The following is a 19,109-nucleotide window of genomic DNA, read 5'->3' as shown; positions in this document are numbered from 1 at the left end:
CCGTGCCCAGAGGCTGCATTTCTTAGCCAACACAATCATATAACAAATTAATCACAGGTAAAACCAAACAGGGAGATAGAAAAACCTATCACTTCTTTTGGTAAAAGCAGTTCAACACACCGTTGATTGATGGTAGGGAATCAGTAGCATATTTAGTATTTTAATGAAGTATTTTGCTCTTCATGATCTGTTCCACATTTAAAGCATTCTGGTCTGTCTATTCCATATCACTAGTTTGATATATATATATTTGAGGCTAAGGTAAGGCCAAATGGGGGGACATTGTGCTTGGGTAATTGAATTCAGAACAAGTAAACTTGTTCATCATTTAGTGTATTAATAATGCAAAATACCAGAAATCTGCTGGGTATTATAAAGGGTATTTATTTGGAGTAGGAGCTTAAAGATACCAGGCTATAAAGCGTAAGTTACTTCCCCCACCAGTCTGTTTGGAGCAAGATGGCTGCCCATGTCTGTGAGGGTTCAGGCTTCCTGGGTCCCTGCGTTCCTGGGGCTTGCTTTTGTCTGGGTTCGAGGTTCCTTCCTTCCTGATGCTCGCTTCTTTTTCCTCTGGGTGTTGACTTCCTGGGTCTTCAGCATCAAACTCTTAATCAGAAATCCCCGCATCAAAAGCTCCAACTCTGTCCTTTGCCATGCCTTTTATCTGTGAGTCCCCACCCACCAAGGGGTGGAAACTCAACTCCCTAATCATAACTCAGTCATGCTCAGGTACAGATCAGATTACAAACATAATCCAATATTTCTTTTTGGAATTCATCAATTATATCAAACTGCTATAATACATTAAAATAGCTACTTGAAATAATGATTCAATTAATTCATTTTGCTGTCAAGTTGATGACTGAATACAACTTTTGTGTAAATAATTTTATAACCATTGGTTTATTTTGTGTGAATAATTGTTTTCTAAAAATTTGTGGAAGTTTTTCCCATTTTGTACTATTCGAGTCAGTAATTAGGCCAGTAGTTCTCAAACTATGGCAACTATCAGGATCATAAGGAAGGCTTTTTAAAACACACATTGGTGGGCCTCATCCCCAGAATTTCTGATTCTGTAGGTCTGGGATGGGGCCGAATATTTGCATTTCTAACATTCATAGGTATTACTGTTGCTGCAGTGCTGGTCCAGAGCCCACACTTTAAAAACCATTGAATTAGATAAGTAATATAATGTGTGTGGTGTCATGCGGGTTTGATAACATAATTAATTCTTAAACTCTGAGAGAAAAGCCTTTACAGCTGTAAAGAAAAATAATTATTCCCCCAGGGAAATCTCCCCTCAAAAATACTTATTTTTCTCCAACCGTCACATATTTTTGACCAATCATTAATTTCTGTCTCAGTGAGCATTATTTCATAATCATGATATGCCTTTTGTCTTATAGCTGGAATCATTTCTCTTCTGGATGAAGAAGAGCCACAGCTTAAGGTATGAGTTGAAGAAGAAGTAACTAGATTTAGTATGGATATTAGGAAGCTCTTTGAATTTGGTGATGTCTGTATATCATCTATCATTTAAAGTAGCCATCCTACACAGCCTGTCTCCAGTCATTTGAATATTAGCCCCAGAGGATAGTATTTCATCAATACAAGTTGGTTTTCCCCAAAGTTTAACAAAGTTTGACAGTGATAACCTCATTGTGGCCCTTAAATAACCGTCAGTTTATCAACAGAAAGCACAAAAAGTGTTTCTTCTATATCACCTGTTTATTTTCATTTGATGAAAATTTGGAATGTGTTTCATCAGGCTCTAGACACTTACAGTCATTTACATCCAAGCTAGCAACCTAGAGTTAATTTTATATATTCAGAGAGGGAAAATGTTCATTATGATAGCAAATAATATATGGCTGGGCTGATGTTTTATGATTGAAAGGGAAAGGAAATATGTAAAACCCAAGAGAAAATATGTCATTTGATTAATTTTTATATTATAGATTAAAAGTTAAAAGTAATTATTACTGAAGACTCAGTCTGATTTATTGGAAGCATGTTTTGTTTCATTTAGAAAATGTAATGGTAAACCTATCTCAGAACTGAATTTTGACTTTATTTTCCTTAGGAATTTGCACTACACAAATTGAATGCAGTTGTCAATGACTTCTGGGCAGAAATTTCTGAGTCTGTAGACAAAATGTAAGAAATTACTTTATTTCTGTAAATTGGAATAAGGTAAATTAACCTGACTTGTAGATGTGGGTCTTATGGCTTATTGATTCATTAGAAATTTGTTGTTACTAAATTGTGACTTGAATTTTTAGACTTTGGAATTTTAAGGAAAACCAGTTTCAACTAGGCTTATACTTCTTCCAGAATTTTGTTTTGTTTTGTTTAAAAGAGATAAGTTGTGGGTTTACAGAACAATCGTGCATAAAATACATTGGTGTGATAGGTTTTTTACAATTGATGAAAGCATGTTTTTATAATTGTGATATGATTTAACTTAGAGCTCAAATTTTGTTATGCAGTTCCATGGATTTTTTTTTCATTTTTATTAGGTTAAAATTTATTAAATTTACAACCTAAAATTTCCCCTTTTAACCAAATTCAAATGTATATATTATTTTTTTTTAAAGGATATTTAGATTACATAAATGTTACATAAGAAATATAGGGGATTCCCATATGCCTTGCTCCCCATACTGCCCACATTTTCCCCCATTAACAAAATCCTTCATTAGTGTGATAAATTCATTGCAATTGATGAACACATTTTGGAGCATTGCCATTAAACCTGGATTATAGTTTACATGGTAGTTTACACTCTCTCCCACACAATTCTGTAGATGATGACAAGATATATAATGGTCTGTATCTGTCATTGCAGTGTCGTTCAGGACAATTCCCAAGTCTTAAAAATGCCCGCCTGTGACACCTGTTTTCCCTCTCCCTGACCTCAGAAACTCCGGTGACCACTGCCTCCATGTCAATGATATAAGTTCTTCCATTGCTAGAATCACAATAAGTCTACAGTAGAACATCAGTAAGTCCACTCTACTCCATAGTTCATTCTCCAAGCCTGAGGTTTCTGGGATGATGATGCCTACTCTCTTAATTGAGAAGGCACTTCAGTCCCATACAGCCAATGGATGGGACTCTCTCACTTGCAGTTGTAACTCTCTGGGTTCCTTGGTATGGTGGTTGTTCATCATTACCTCCTTGTTAGTTGTCCTGAGTGAGTCCAATGAACTGGAGAGTAGCTGTTGCAACTCCTTTGAGGCTCAGAGCCCAGCTGGCACGTGGACAGTCCAAAAATTCAAATCTTTTGGACATACACCTACCAACTCCAGGACCAACTATAGGTTTAAATAGAAGAGCCATGTGTAGGGAAACCACGACCGAGTCTGATTCTGTCACGCTGGGGAGCACAAACCCCAGGGTAGGTCCCACTGACAAAGCACCAAAGTCATGAGCTGTCTACCCCCAGGTGTGTCCAGAGCCCCCAGGATCCCTGCTATTTGGAGTAGTGTCTAATTTGGCAGGCAGTGAGATCCTGCTGAAACGTATATTGGGAGGTCATTCCAGAGGTTCGCTTCTGGATGTCTCGACAGGATCTCATTGACTACCAAATATATATTTCATGACTATTAATTACATTCACAATGTTGTGCTATCATCACCACCAGCCATTACCAAAACGTTTTCATCATTTCAAATAGAAATTCTGTATGTTAAGCCTGAACTCCCTACCCCAACCAATACAACCCCATCCCCTGGTAGCCTGTATTCTAGATTGACTCTATGACTTTTTTCCAGAGAAGTTTTGTATGAAGATGAAGGTTTCCGGAGTCGGCAGTTTGCGGCCTTAGTAGCATCAAAAGTGTTTTACCACCTGGGGGCTTTTGAGGAGTCTCTGAATTATGCTCTTGGAGCTGGTGACCTCTTTAATGTCAACGATAACTCTGAATATGTGGAGACTATTATAGGTAACTCATTTTGTAAGGTTTTATTGTATGTTTCTTTTTTGCTCTAAGGCATATAGTTTGTTTTTTTAAATAAATCTTTGATACTGTCAAATTTCATTTTAATTGGAAGTCCATAATCTTTCTATAGTAATTTTATACAGGTTGCGTTTTAGATGTGTCCTCCTACTGTGTACCTTACTATTTTTTGGTCAAAGCAAACAGTATTAAAAACAGTAATAATTTATGAAGAACTCACCTCACAAAACATTTAAGAGTAAACCTAATGGGAACAGATGTGGCTCGAGCAGTTGAGTGCCTATTGCCCACATGGGAGATCCCAGTGTTCAGTTCCCAGTGCCTCCTAAAAACAAAACAAGAAAACAACAAGCAAACAAATGAAAGAGAAAAAAAAAACAACTTATAGGAGCCAGTGTGGCTCAGTGGTTGAGCACCAGCTTCCCACATACGAGGTCCTGTGTTCAATCTCCTGCCCTGGTACCTCAAAAGAAAAAAAGAACTTAAGAAGTTATTTAAGAACAATTTTGTAAACATGTAAAACTGTTTATCTCAACGGTTGTGATTATCTCACGTATATTTGTTGTACACAGTCAAGACAAAGGGATACTGCATGTTTTAGAGTTCAGGAAATGGTACTCACACATAATTGCTATTTCAGTTCCTATGTAAGAGTTATAATTTGCTATAGTCTAGTGAGTATATATTATGATAAGATTATTATGAGTAACAAAAAGAAAATGATAGCAGTTTATATACTTGTAGTATAAGAAACCATTAGTATCTGCATTGTGCTGGGTACTGTGCTAGTCACACATAGTGTGGTTTCTTTCACAGCTACCACACAGTGTGGTTTCATTTTACAAATGAGAAAACTCAGGCTCTGAGACCACAAAGACACATGGCTATTGAACTGGACAGTCAGAATTCAAAATACAAGTGTATTCACTCCAAAAGCCATACTCTTTCTACTAGTAATACTAGTAACCACTTTTTTCTCACTTGTTTCTTTATTTTAATATCTTGCCATGTTTCAAAAATCATTTGAATTGAGGGGCAGCATACTGGCAAGGCTCTGGGTCCTCTATTTCCTATATCAATCAAGCAGTTCCACGCTGTAAAGATTTGCTCAAAGATTTTGTAGCTTTAAAATTTTTGAAAACTTACGATCTAAATGAAAGAAGGGAATGCATACCCTTCAGATATGCCTTTATGAATATCATTTCTAGCAAACACTTTTTGGATCATAGTTACAGAGAACTCAAGTGAACATTCTCTTTTAAGAATTGCAGTGTAAATATACTGCATTAATGATTAAGAGGAGAGCTGTATTAGTCTCCTTAACCCTTCCTTAAAAGGAAAAGTTTGGCATTCTCTTTCAGAAGTTGGGAAATGCTACATAAGGAGGTCTAAAGGGTTATCTCCAAATGCCCCAGAAGTTTTGACTAGGATTCTTTGTTCACATTTTAAAGTTTTTGCTGTGAAGGTATGAGAATGTTGCAGGTAACTTTACTGCCATAAGGAACTCTTTGAATTTGAGTTTTCTTCTGTGCATCCTATGAGAGCAGATGGTTATAAAGTATAGACCATATCATTTGAAACCAGAGCATTTACTCCACATTGTTGGAATGGGTTGGGTGGTAGGGTGTTTGGATACACTTACCTGCTTTCTGTTATTTGATGGGTTTGAGATGAATGTTGATAATTTTTTCCAACAGTGATCTGCAAATGCTTACAATGCCCCCATTTTTACAAATCGTTATGCTTTGGAACAGGACCGTTGGGCCGTAAAGTGTTGAGATGGTAGATGCCTTCTGTGTTTCTAAACACCATATATTATCTTAATTTGTAGAAGGAGATTGTTGATCAATAGACAAGCGCCATCTGCTTTTGTTTATGTGGAAGTGGTACTCACCCTTTTTCTAGTTTTGTAGGCACTGTTAGAAACTGATTTTTTTATAAGTGTTAATGAGATTTGTGAGGGGACTTGCAAAGTAGAATTTGGGAAAGGCTTCCTAGGACCTTACTGACTGTCATAACAGCACTTCCAGAAGACTCAAAACTAATAAATAATCCTCTTCAATTTATGAATAGACCATAGCTATGAATGAGAATATGATTATAGCATACACTTGTTGAATGAGAGCATGAATCTCAGTTAACATCCAGAGGTACATTTTTTTCCCTCTATAAGGCTATCTAAGGAAAAAGTGTTTTCATTCTGAGGTTCCTTTCTGATGGGGTAGGTTAACATTTCCTCACTTAACCCTACTTGGTTCAGAAAGCTCGTATCAGGGGCATGGTGAAGACTCTATAACGAGAACTGTTTAAAAGTCCCTGTGACTGCACTTTGTTCTCATTTACTGTACCTGGACCTGTATGGTTCTACCTGGATGGACCCCAAATGTGGTGTATTTCGGTTTTATAAAAATCCTCTGCTTACCCCAATATATACGCCCATTTTGTGTATATTTAGTCGACCAGCAGTTCTTTATGTTAGTTCAAATCATTTCTGTTTGCTGGGCTGTGGTTTGCAACTGACTATTCTTGTCCTAGTTCTGCTTCTTATTTTTGAAAGGGAGAGAGATAAGCCAGTGAATTACAGAAAGGATAAAAAGTTTATATGTCTTTTTTGTTGGAGGCTATTTTTCTTTATACAGATGGAAGATGGTTTAGAGACATTCCCCTTTGGCTGTTCCTAGAAAGTTTAACATGTGAATGCAAAGTAGTGTAACTACTTTGTAAACAAACTTCACAGTTTTGCAACAGAAGTGTTTGTTGTTCGCACCCTGCATAATGCCACCCCATCCTTCTCATCTTCCAGAATCATTGTGAAATGTGAAAGCCAAGCTGTGTGCATGCATCTCTGCATGAATTTCCAGACACCTCCAAAGAGAAATTTGAGTTGAGACTTCACATTGAAACAATGAGTATTTAACTGATTTGCTACAATTGTTGGAAAAGTTTTTGGAAATTTTCATTTAGAATTGCCATTAGAACTTGTGGCACATTTCAGGTCATTTCACCTTTGTGCTGGCAAAGATGATTTAGGTACAGTTCCTGTTCTTAAGGAGCTAATAGCCATTGATGTGAAGAATATATATTCATATCACCATATTAGTTAGCCAAAGGGGTACTAATGCAAAGTACCAGGAATCTGTTGGCTTTTTTTTTTTTTAAGATTAATTTTTAAAAATTTATTTCTCTCCCCTCCCCGTTGTGTTTTCTGTGTCCATGTGCTGCATGATGTTCTTTTGTCTGCTTCTGTTGTTGTCAGTGGCATGGGAATCTGTGTCTCTTTTTGTTGCGTCATCTTGCTGTGTCCGCTCTCCGTGTGTGCAGCACCATTCCTGGGCAGGCTGCACTTTCTTTCGTGCTGAGCAGCTCTCCTTACAGGGCGTACTCCTTGCGCATGGGACTCCCCTACGTGGGGGACACCCCTGCGTGGCATGGCACTCCTTGCGCGCATCAGCACTGCGCATGGACCAGCTCCACATGGGTCAAGGAGGCCTTAGGTTTGAACCGCGGACCTCCCATGTGGTAGACCCTATCCACTGGACCAAGTTCGGTTCCCATGTTGGCTTTTATAAAGGGTATTTATTTGGGGTTAAAAGCTTACAGTCCCAAGATCCTAAAAAGTCCAACTCAAGGGTGCTTTCTCACCGAAGTCAGTTGATACATTTTGAAGCAAGATGTTTGCCGGTCTGCAATGGTTAAGCCTTCCTTCCTCTTGTCAGCTACAGGATGGCATAGGGCTTATTTCTTTCTGGGCCTTCTCAGCTGCTCAGCTGCTCTGGTCTCTTCACAAGGTCAGCTGTAAACTATCAGGTGAATTGTTCATCTCTCTCCAGGGCCATAGTATAAATTTGACAGAACCTCTCTCTTCTTCTGTTCTTGAGTGTCTGTTTATATCAGCCTGCCAGGGCGGCAGGGACTTAATCAAAGCCCTAATCTTAACACGTAATTTAATCAAGACATGTTAGCTGAATCTAATGCATTCAAAGGGTATTGAGATCACCCAGAGGAATAGATTAGTTTACAAACAGTCTCTCTTTTTGGGCTTCATAAGTAATCTCAAACTGCCACAATCACCTGTGATAATTGCTGTACTAGATCTTTTTGAATCTTCTCAATGATGGCAAATGTTTGTTTTTTTGAAAGTAAATAGTCAAAGTTATTTGTAGCCCACTCTGTTGAATAAGCAGCTTATTTACTTATAATAATATTATTATTTACTTTATAATATTATAATATTATAATATTATTATAATTTCTTTATTAATAAAATTTTGGTCAAAATAAAGGAAGGCAAATATTTTGAGTAATGTCAGCATTACTGAAATTATTGTATGACCCTCCAGTATAATCATAACGAAGAGAATATTAATTTGTGTAAGTTAAAACATTTTAAAATTTGCATTTTCACTTTATAGTTATCCCATAAGTAGGTACGATTATAAATGTAGACGTTGCCCTTTCTAGTAGTTTAGCTGAATATACAAGGTAACTAGAGTTATTTTATTTTCTCCATAGCAAAATGCATTGATCACTACACCAAACAGTGTGTGGAAAATGCAGATTTGCCTGAAGGAGAAAAAAAACCTATTGACCAGAGATTGGAAGGCATTGTGAATAAAATGTTCCAGCGGTGTCTGGATGATCACAAATATAAGCAGGCTATCGGCATTGCTCTGGAGACACGAAGACTAGACATCTTTGAGAAGACCATATTGGAGTCGGTAGGTAAATTATATCATTTTGGAGATTGTTGTTGAGGGAGAATGAAGAAAGCAAATTACAAAACTGAAAATTTTGTGGAATAGTGGAAAAATGTCTAGTTTAAAAATATTAAAACACTTTTTTGCCAGATATTTTAATAGTTATGTACGAACCTTATTGTGTTTTGTGTTCACTGGGTATCTGTTTATATTTTACCACATTTCCTTCATACCTTTGAGATCATACATGGGCAGTTGTATTAATTACCACCCTATCTTTTTATAGATGACTATATTAATAAACTACTATTTTAATGCATTTTTATGGCTAAAACTATAAACTGGAGTCTTGGTTTTGGAGTGTGTTACAGTAATGATGACAGTTTTAAGTCATCAGTCAAGTGGGGGTAAAGTCAGGTGCCAAACTGAGTCAAGTGGATATGGACCTACAGGCACCCTTCACTTGCCTCACCATCTGTGCCTCTCCATGAGCTAGCTCTCAACACATCAGCCATTTTGCTCTTCTCATCTCCTAGATATAACTTGCCCATTCCCTTTTGCGATTGCCTCTGCCAAAAATTGATTTCCTTTGCTGTCTTTATCTGCTTAATTCCCATTAAAATGGTTCAGAGCTCAGCTCAACTGTCACTTGTTTCAGAGCCTTCCTTCAATCCTCATCATCCCTACCCTCCTCAAGACCTATCCTATTGCAAAAACTAGATCCAGTTATCCTCTTGTCTAATGCACCCCTTTGCTTTTTGTTCCATAATATTTACCACTATGGTGATTAATTATATTATTAAGTAGGCATGTCTGTCTGTCTGTCCCCTCCCATTATAAACTACATAAGGATAGATACTTTGTGCCTTCTCCCCCACTGTGTCTCCAAAGCTTAAGGCATTGTTTAACAACCCTGGTAAGATATGTAAATGAGTAAATGAATGAATGCACTACTCTCAGCTTCATGTTCTTGTACTCCCTGTCTTCATGTGAATTCATTCATTAAACAGATATCTCTTGATATTTGATATCTGATAGCCTGCTGTGTGCCAAATACTGTTCTAAGCACTGAGATTTCGTAAGAAGACCCAGAGAGTTTCTTCCCAAATGGAACAGTCCATTGGAGGAATTCAGAGGGAGACAGGCAGACAAACAAACAAACATGAAGTAAAGAAAGGAGTGATGAATGTTTTCTAAAAAAATAAGTCAAAGTAAGAATAGCATCTTATTTTGCAGCACTGTGCACATGTGCATATAAAGTTAACATAAGTTTCATGAAACAATACCTACCCTTACTACTTTTGATGTATTCTGATATGTTTTTATTGTTTGTTTTTTAAGTCTGATTTTAATATTGACACTACAATATCTATTTTTTTAAATAAGTAACAAGTTTATTTTCTTTTTTTAGAGAGATATGTAGATCACACAAAATGTGTTTTTTTAATGCTAGTCATACCCCATTAAGTTGACTTCATTACACACTGAGAAGTTATAAATCGCTTTTTAAAAACAAATCAGTTTTATTGATACGTATTAATAAAGCAAAACAGTTCTTTCTAAGTGTACAATCAGGGTATTTGAAATAATCATGTAGTTGAGCATTCAGCATTTCAGTCATTATTAGAGCATTTTCATTATTTCAGCTAAAAATGACCAAAAAAATCGATCACGTCTCAATCTCTCATTGCTTCCCCTGCTGTTTGTGGCTGCTCTTTCTGGCTATACGTGCGCATTTATTTTTTTAAGCAGTTTTATTGAGATATATTCACATACTAATTTTTGAAAGACACAGCTTTAGCTCTTTAATATGCTTAATTACATTGCAGGACTGTACATAATAAAGTGGTATGTCAAATATTGGGGATGCTTTTGAGAACCATAAAGTAAACACATACAGTGTGGAGTCAAAATTTATTCTTAGGAGAGCCCCAGATGAATGTGCAGCACTCAAAGCTTGAGTCATAAAAAGCTGGGGAACATTTCTATCACATTTATTTACTGGCCTGTGGAAAAGTAGAATATGGCATTAAGTTGTGAGGGATTTTAGGAGCAAGGTAGGAGGCAGAAAAACATAGCCACTTGCTATATGGCCAGCCTTTTCATAACGATTTAAAGTATCACTCTGTTACAGTACACTATATTCATACAGTGATGATCCTGATTCATCATTGAATATTTGATTATCTGCAGTCAATTTTTTCATGAAGACATGGGAAATAAAAATCATTTTTTTTCTTAGAGCAGTTGTGGGTTTACAGATAATGATAATGATCTTCATATTATTTCTTTCAGAATGATGTCCCTGGAATGCTAGCTTATAGCCTCAAGCTTTGCATGTCTTTAATGCAGAATAAACAGTTTCGGAATAAAGTACTAAGAGTTCTAGTTAAAATCTATATGAACTTGGAGAAACCTGATTTCATCAATGTTTGTCAGGTAATTACATTACATTACACTATACCTCATTACTATAATGATTTCATACAAATATCTCATTTGATCATCACAACAGCCCTGTGAAGATGTGAAGACAGAAAATAGAATCAGTATATTCCACTTTACTAATAAACTGAATCTCAGAAAACTAAAAAACTATTTTGTTATAATACACTCTTCCAATTTATTACTTTTTTCATCTTAAAATAATCAGATTATTTAAGGAAATTTTGGAAATTATAGAAAAAGAGGATAGAAGAAAAATTAAAAAACACTACCAATGTTGTTTTTTACTTTAAAAAGAAAATAAGTATAAAAATCAGCTATAGTTCTGTTACGCATTTGGGTATGTTTTATCTGTTTTCACGTATGAATTGCTTGCACAAGAAAAAATTTCAGATAATACAGAAAATATATAAATTGAAGAGTATATTCTGAGAACAAATGTATTTCCCTTTCCCTTCACCTGGGCCTTTTCCCAAAGGTAATACATAGTTGTTTTTCTATAGTTATCAGCACATATAGATCTACCTCTTTTGTTTAGTGGCTACATATTTTTTTGAACCAAGATTTGCCTTTTAACAGTTATCAAACTGTAAATTTTTGTATTGCGTTTATAGTACAGCATTATAACACACATTTTATTTCAGTAATTTTTTTGCTATATGTTCTCATGTACTTTTCATTCTCTATACTTTTTCAAGATTTAGATTAATATATACTTTTAAAGTATATACTAATTTTATTTTTTTTTAAGGTTTTGTGTTTGTTTTTTTTTTCAAATTTCTCTCCCCCCACTCCCCCCAGTTGTCTGTTGTCTGTGTCTGTTCACTGTGTGTTCTTCTGTGTCCACTCGTATTCTTGTCAGTGGCACCCAGAATCTGTCTCTCATTTTGTTGCGTCATCTTGCTGCCTCACCTCTCGGTGTGTGCGGTGCCATTCCTGGGCAGGCTGCACTTCTTTCCTGCTGGGCGGCTCTCTTATGGCGCGCACTCCTTGTGCGTGGGGCTCCCCTACATGGGGGAAACCCCTGAATGGCACAGCACTCCTTGCGCATCAGCACTGCACGTAGGCCAGCTCATCACATAGGTCAGGAGGCCCTGGGTTTGAACCGTGGACCTCCCATGTGGTAGGCAGATGCCCTAACCATTGGGCCAAATCAGCTTCCCTAATTTTATTTTTTAAAATGCATATTTTTTAAAGCAAGTTGAAAAAAACTCCATGTTTATATATCATCTAAAGTCAGCTTAACATTCTGGTGTATTTCCTTTCTGTTTTCTCTGTATAGGTTTTTAAAGTTTTGTTTGTTTCCAAATAATCAACAGTAGTAATTTCATGGCCTGGTTAAAAAAAAAATTTATTTAAAAAAAAAATTTTTTTAGTGTATCAAGTAAATGAAATTACAAACATCATATGGAACTGAAAGTCTTATATGAAAAATAGTATTCCCTGCCCTGTTCTCTCCATTTGTTTCATTCCTCAGAGGCAGTCTTATATATTTTAGCTGTTTTATTTTTTGTCCTGTTACAATTTTTAAAAATTTTATTTTGCATTTTTTAAATCTATTATTTTAAATGAATTCCATAATTTGGAATTCAGAAAGTACAAAAGTGTATGCAGTGAATATGTCTTCCAAACCTTTTTCCCAGCTACCCAGTATCCCTCCCTGGAGGCAAGCAGTATCGATTATGTATGTCCTTCATTTTAACATTTCTCCATGTTCTAATTCTTCACAAATATTTTGATTGTGCAGTAGTCATTCAGCTTACTTAAGCAGTCCCCTATAATTATTTATTTTGTTTACTATTCTTAAACACATTAACTTTGATTAGTGTGTTTATTCTTTTCAGTTAATTGAGCAAGAAAATTTAAGTTGACTTAAGGAAGAAAATCCTAACTTTAAGAATAAGAGAAATGCTTTAAAAATGGTAACTTTAATGCCTCTTATACTGGTCCGGCACAATCCAACCTGCATTAAATGAATGAATGACTCCCACAATATAAAAACTTAAAATTTCTTTAAGGAAATAGCTTGAAGAATTTGTTGCCTTGGTTAGCCTCAGGATATGGTAGTAGGAGAAAATTCAGGTTAAGAAACACTTAGATATAAATTGTGATAAGATTTCAAGGAACCAGGATTCATTCAACAACCAATATTGAGCACAGCTAATTTTTAGACACGATATTAAGAGCTGTCAGTATAATTTGTATATATTTTCTGATGGATGGCAGTTCCAATTTTCTGGAAAACTTTGTTTATATTTAAGGTTTCATCTATTGTTAACCATTTCCTCACCCTTTAAATATCTTGTAGACACAATTTTCATTTCTTATGTATTTTTCTTTATTTCCATTTCAGTGCTTAATTTTCTTAGATGATCCACAGGCTGTGAGTGATATCTTAGAAAAACTGGTGAAAGAAGATAACCTCCTGATGGCTTATCAGATTTGTTTTGACTTATATGAAAGTGCTAGCCAGCAGTTTTTGTCATCTGTAATCCAGAATCTTCGCACTGTTGGCACTCCTATTGCTTCTGTGCCAGGATCCACCAATACGGGTACTGTTCCAGGAGCAGAGAAAGACAGGTATAAGTTATTTTTGTCTGCATCAGAACCAATTGGACAATCGTTTTTTTTTTTAAGGTACTAGGGACCTCATAAATGGGAAGCCTGGTGCCCCACCACTGAGCCATATTGACTCCCCTGAGTTGGATTTTTCTCATTTGTTTGCTTGTTTGTTTTTGTTTTTAGGAGGCACTGGAAACTAAACCCGGTACCTCCCATGTGGGAAGCAGGCACTCAGCCACTTGAGCCACTCTCCTCCCCCTAATTGAACACTCTTTATTTCATTTTGGGAATAAGCAGAATAGTCATGGAAAGTATATTCTAAGAATAAATGTATTCCACCATTTGCTTTTATAAACTGATTGGATTTTATTAGGCTGTTGATTTGTATTCCCTATGCTAGGCACTATAAAGAAAGCCAAAGAAATGAACCCTTCTGCAAAGAAATGCAAGTAATTGGTAGAGATAAATACCATGTGTACTATTTAATCAACTAAATGAAAAATCTCAGGTAGAGTAGGTAGACTAGATTTTGTGTATGTTGTTTAGATATATCTGGGTTGGATATTTGGGAAGTAAATGTCTTCAGCATTTTGTCTTTTATTGTAACTAAATATGTATCTCAGGTTGATAAAGTATTAGACTTTATTATCCTGTATTTCCCTACACCTTTGGACTACTTAAAAGTATTTAAGCGTATCTTAGTTAAGCCTGCTTCTTTTCCTTTTAAAATTGTCCACATAAGCAGTGAAAATCATCCTGGAAATGAAATAAGATGTCACTCCCCTCTCAACCATTCAGTATGTTCTGAACCATTTTAAGTACTGAAAGTGGCCTGCAAGGCCATACATATATGACCTCTGCATACATCTCACTTCATCTCCTACCACTTTTTTCCTCACTGCCTTCACACCTCACAAGCCTTCCTATTCCTCAAACACACCAAAAATATTCCTGTTTCAGGAATATTCCTTCATACCTGCTTTTCCCTGTATTTGGAGCTCTCTTTCCCTAGATCTTTGTGTGGCTCTGCCCTCTTTTTTCTATTCTCTCCTTAAGGGCCTTCCTAGACCCTTTCTAAACTCACCCTCCTTTGTCACTCTCTACCCTTTTTACACTGCTTTAGTTTGTATTGTAACCTTTTTTACTACTTTGTGTATGTGCTTATTCATTGTTTAGTCTCTTCATTAGACTGTAAGTTCCATGTGGGCAGTGACTTTGTCTTGTTTAGTGGTGAATATCCTCTGCAGTTTCCTGATCTGGTTCCTTCCCCCCACACCCCCCAGATGACTCCCTTGTCTGTTTTGCTTGTTGTCTTGCACTTCTTGTTTTGGCCTGTTGTATCCTCACTGTTTTTGCTTCTTCAATTGTTGTTTTTGCTCGAAGTCTGCTCATTGTTTGTCTTCTTTAGGAGGTACCAGGAACCAAACCTGGGACCTCCCATGCAGAAGGCGGGTGTTCAACTGCTTGAGCTACATTCCCCCCCTGCTCATTTTTTGTGGTTTTTTTTTGCTTGTTCTCTTTGCTCATTGTTTTTGCTCCTTGTTTGCTCATTGTTTTTTCTCAATGTCTGCTAGTTTTTGCTCATTGTTTATATTTTTTCTTTAGGAGGCACTGGGAATTTTTTAAAACATTTACTTTATTATTTATTTCTATCCTCCCATCCCCCAGTTGTCTGCTCTCTGTGTCCATTCACTATGTGTTCTTCTGTGTCTGCCTGCATTCTCCATGGCACCAGGGAATCTGTGTCTCTTTTTGTGCGTCATCTTGCTCCATCAGCTCTCTGTATATGTGGAGCCACTCCTGGGTGGGCTGTGCTTTTTTTGCATGGGGTGGCTCAATGAGAGGTGCATTCCTTGCTCATGGGGCTCCCCTATGCGGGGGATACCCCTGTGTGGCACAACACTCCTTGCACATGGCAGTGCCATGCATAGGCCAGCTCATCACACAGGCCAGGAGACCCTGGGTTTGAACCCTGGACCTCCTATATGGTAGGTGGACGCTCTGTCAGCTGAGCCACATCTGCTTCCCGGAGGCACCAGGAACTGAACACAGGAGCTCCCATGTGGGAGGTGGGCTCTCAACTGCTTGAGCCACATCTACTCCCTGCTCTTTTTAAATCTATTTTTTGCTTCTGTTCGTTTTGCTCATTGTCCGCTTGTTGTTTTTGCTCAATGTCTGCTTGTTGTCTGCTCATTGTTTGTCTTCTTTAGGAGGCACTGGGAACCAAACCTGGGATCTTCCATATGGGAGATGGGTGCTCAACTCCTTGAGCCACATCTGCTCCCTCTCATTGCTCTTTATCTTGTTTCCAGGTAGTTTTCATTTTCTTTGGTTTCAGTGTAGTTTTTAGACTGGATCTTGTCTGTGCTCTACCAAAATGATTGCAGTTTTTCTTTTTCTTTTATTTTTTGATCCTGGCAGATCTTCTTCCATCTTTTCACAAGCTGAACACAGGCATTGCAGGTATCTCCTGAATAAGTTTCAGCCAGAACAGCTCTGGAAGTCGAACAGGAGGAATTAGCCCCGCAAAGACAGTACCATCTATTTTCCATACATCTTTGGCTTGTGAAACCAAACATCTTTTCTTCTGGGCAGTAGTCTCCAAAAGTAGCCTGAGGTGCGGAGTGCACTCCAGACCAGCCCCCTTCTATCATCCCCTCCTTAATTGTCTTATCTAACTGTTTTTATTGTTGATGAAATCCAGTTTCCCATTTTGGGATCCCAGAGATTCTCTGCCAACTGAAGGTTGCAAAAAATATTTTTCTATGTTTTCTTCCAGAAAGTATAGTTTTAAATTTTATATTTAGATTTACTTAGTGGAGCTTATCTTAACTTTTTGTATATGGTGTATCATTTTTCTTCCCACATCGATCTCTAGTTTTTCTAGTACCATTTATTTAAAAGGCTGTGCTTTCCCTGTAGAATTGTCTTGGAGTCTTTGACAAAAGTAATTTTATCATGTATATGTGCTAATGGATTTCTCTCTCTTCCATTGATCTTGTCTTTCCTTTCACCATTCCCACACTATCTTTATTACTATAGCTTTATGATAAATCTTGAAATCAGGAAATTTAAGATCTACTTTTTTTTTTTTTTAAGTTTGTTTGGGCTATTCTAGGTCTTTGCATTTCCAAAAGTCTTCAGGGATTTTGATTGGATTGAGTCTCTTCAGTTTTGGACATATTGAGATTCTAACACTATTGAGTCTTCTAATCCATGAACATGATATATGTCTCCATTTATTTAGATTTCTACATTTTTTTTTCTCAGCAGTGTAGAGGCTTTGCATATCTTTCCTTAAATTTATTCCCAAGCATTTAATATTTTTGATGCTGTTATAAATGATATTTTTATTTCAGTTTTCAGTTGTTTCTTGCTAATGTATAGAAAGACAATTGATTTTTATATATTAGCTTTAAATCCTGCAGCCTTGCTAAATCGTTTATTCGGTCTATATCTTAGTCCCCCAAAGGGCTGCCGATGCACAGTACCAGAAATCTGTTGGCTTTTATAAAGGGTATTTATTTGGGGAAAAAGCTTACAGTTACAAGTTTGTAAAACATCTACCTCAAGGTCTCTTTCTCACCAAAGTCAGTTGCCACATTTTGAAGCAAGATGGTTGGTGATCTCTGGCTGGTCTCTGCCTTCCCGTCTGGGCTGCTGCTGCTTCTTGAGGCTCCGTGGGCCCAGCTTCTTGAGGGTTTGTGCTTAAGTGAAGCCCTCTCTCTCCTGGCATAGGCCTTGTCTCAGAGCTTCCTATATCAGTCTTGGCTCTCTTCCCAATGTCAGCTATAAGCTATCAGGCAAACTGTTTCATCTCTCCCTGGGGGCTTTAGCTGTTTTAGCCTTCTTAATGACACATGACAGGATCAAAAAATGACAGAGCCCTCTATCTTCCCACATGTCTTCTTGAGTGAGTATCCATTTATATCAGACCCAGCAAGGAGGCAGGGACTCAAGCTGAGTCAGATGTAAAAACCCTAATCTTAACAGGTAATCTAATCAAAGACATCTCAGCTGGATTTAATGCAATCAAAGGGTGTTACACAGGAATAGATTAATTTACAAACACAGTCTTTCTCTTTTTGAGATTCATAAAATCTCAAGCTGTCAAACTTTAGTAAATTTTTTTGTAGATCCCTTAGGGTTTTCTACATAGGAATTATGTGAGTTAATCAGCTATTAAATTATTTTCCCTAAATCCTATCATTTCATTTCTAAGTTTTTCTGATTCTAATTTGTAATATTTAAGTCCAAAATCCAGGTGTCATAGAGGCTAAGCTTTTACCCAGGAGTCTCTGGCATTCTGGTACTGGCTTGCTGGCAGTTTTTGAGGTTCCTTGACTTTTTTTTTAGATTTTATTTATTTCCCCTTCTCTGCCCCACCCCACCCCCATTGTCTGCTCTCTTGTGTTCATTTGTTGTGTGTTCTTCTGTGTCTGCTTGCATTCCCAATGGCACCAGGAATCTGTGTCTCTTTTGTTGTCATCTTGCTGCATCATCTCTCCATGTATGCGGCGCCAGTCCTAGGCAGGCTGCGCTTTTCACACGCGGTGGCTCTCCTTGCAGGGTGCACTCTGTATGTGTGGGGCACCCCTATGCAGGGGGCATCCCTGCGTGGCATGGCACCCCTTGCACGTGGCAGCATTGTGCGTGGGCCAGCTTACCACATGGGCCAGGAGGCCCTAGGTTCGAACCCTGGACCTCCTATATGGTAAGTGGATGCTCTGTCAGTTGAGCCACATCTGCTTCCCGAGGTTTCTTAACTTATATCTTACTCATATGATATTGTTCTCTCCTTTCTCTTCTGGTTCCTGCCAACTTCTGATCTTCCCTTCTAACTTCTGATTTCTTCTCTGTAACTCCTTCAGTAATTTGATTTAATGGCCACCCTGCTTCAGCTAGCCATACTAAACTAAAAATAACATTTTTAAAAGGTCTGTTTTTGCTGTTAGGCCTTTTAAAAAAAGATTATTGAAAAATGAGAGAAAAGAGGAAAGTATATACCCAGACATGGATGCAGGCTACCTCCAGGCAAAGAGGAGCACTTGGGGTCAGGGGGTTGCCTTTATTAAAGCTTTTCTTCACTCCCCACTTCCCTAATCTTGGGGAGGAGTCCCAGCTGTTCGCTGTTCTGATTGGTTGCCTTACAGTCCCCACCTGTTAGCTCTCAGTGGACCAATGATGAGGCCATTTGTTAGGAGTTACCTGGGACCAGTGGAGAGGCCTGTCTGGAGTTATCCATGGTTTCCTCTTGAACCCAGGGTCTCAGTGGGGTATTTCTGGCTTTGTTCTTAGTAGTGGCCTTCCTTCATGGGATTTCCAGGTCAGGTCTCATGGCCATGTTCTTTGCTGGGTTCCAACTGTAACTTTTCTTCCCTTTTTCCTTATACTAACTTGCCTTAATGCTCCTCGGGAAGTTTATACACTTATTCTTAAGGGG

General features: G+C 37.5%; 1 protein-coding gene across 1 annotated transcript in view; it reads left to right on the top strand.

Moving 5' to 3' along the window:
* Positions 1-19,109, top strand: part of PSMD1 (proteasome 26S subunit, non-ATPase 1) — a 124,452-nt gene that overhangs the window by 3,835 nt on the left and 101,508 nt on the right. The window contains exons 2-7 of the mRNA XM_058299902.1: positions 1,407-1,450; positions 2,084-2,157; positions 3,778-3,947; positions 8,475-8,680; positions 10,955-11,098; positions 13,458-13,684. Of these exons, the coding sequence (XP_058155885.1) occupies positions 1,407-1,450; positions 2,084-2,157; positions 3,778-3,947; positions 8,475-8,680; positions 10,955-11,098; positions 13,458-13,684 (865 nt within the window). The remainder of the gene's footprint in view (positions 1-1,406; positions 1,451-2,083; positions 2,158-3,777; positions 3,948-8,474; positions 8,681-10,954; positions 11,099-13,457; positions 13,685-19,109) is intronic.

Source organism: Dasypus novemcinctus, chromosome 7, assembly GCF_030445035.2.
Source record: "Dasypus novemcinctus isolate mDasNov1 chromosome 7, mDasNov1.1.hap2, whole genome shotgun sequence".
NCBI lineage: Eukaryota > Metazoa > Chordata > Mammalia > Cingulata > Dasypodidae > Dasypus > Dasypus novemcinctus.
This window is presented reverse-complemented; position numbering and strand designations above follow the sequence as displayed.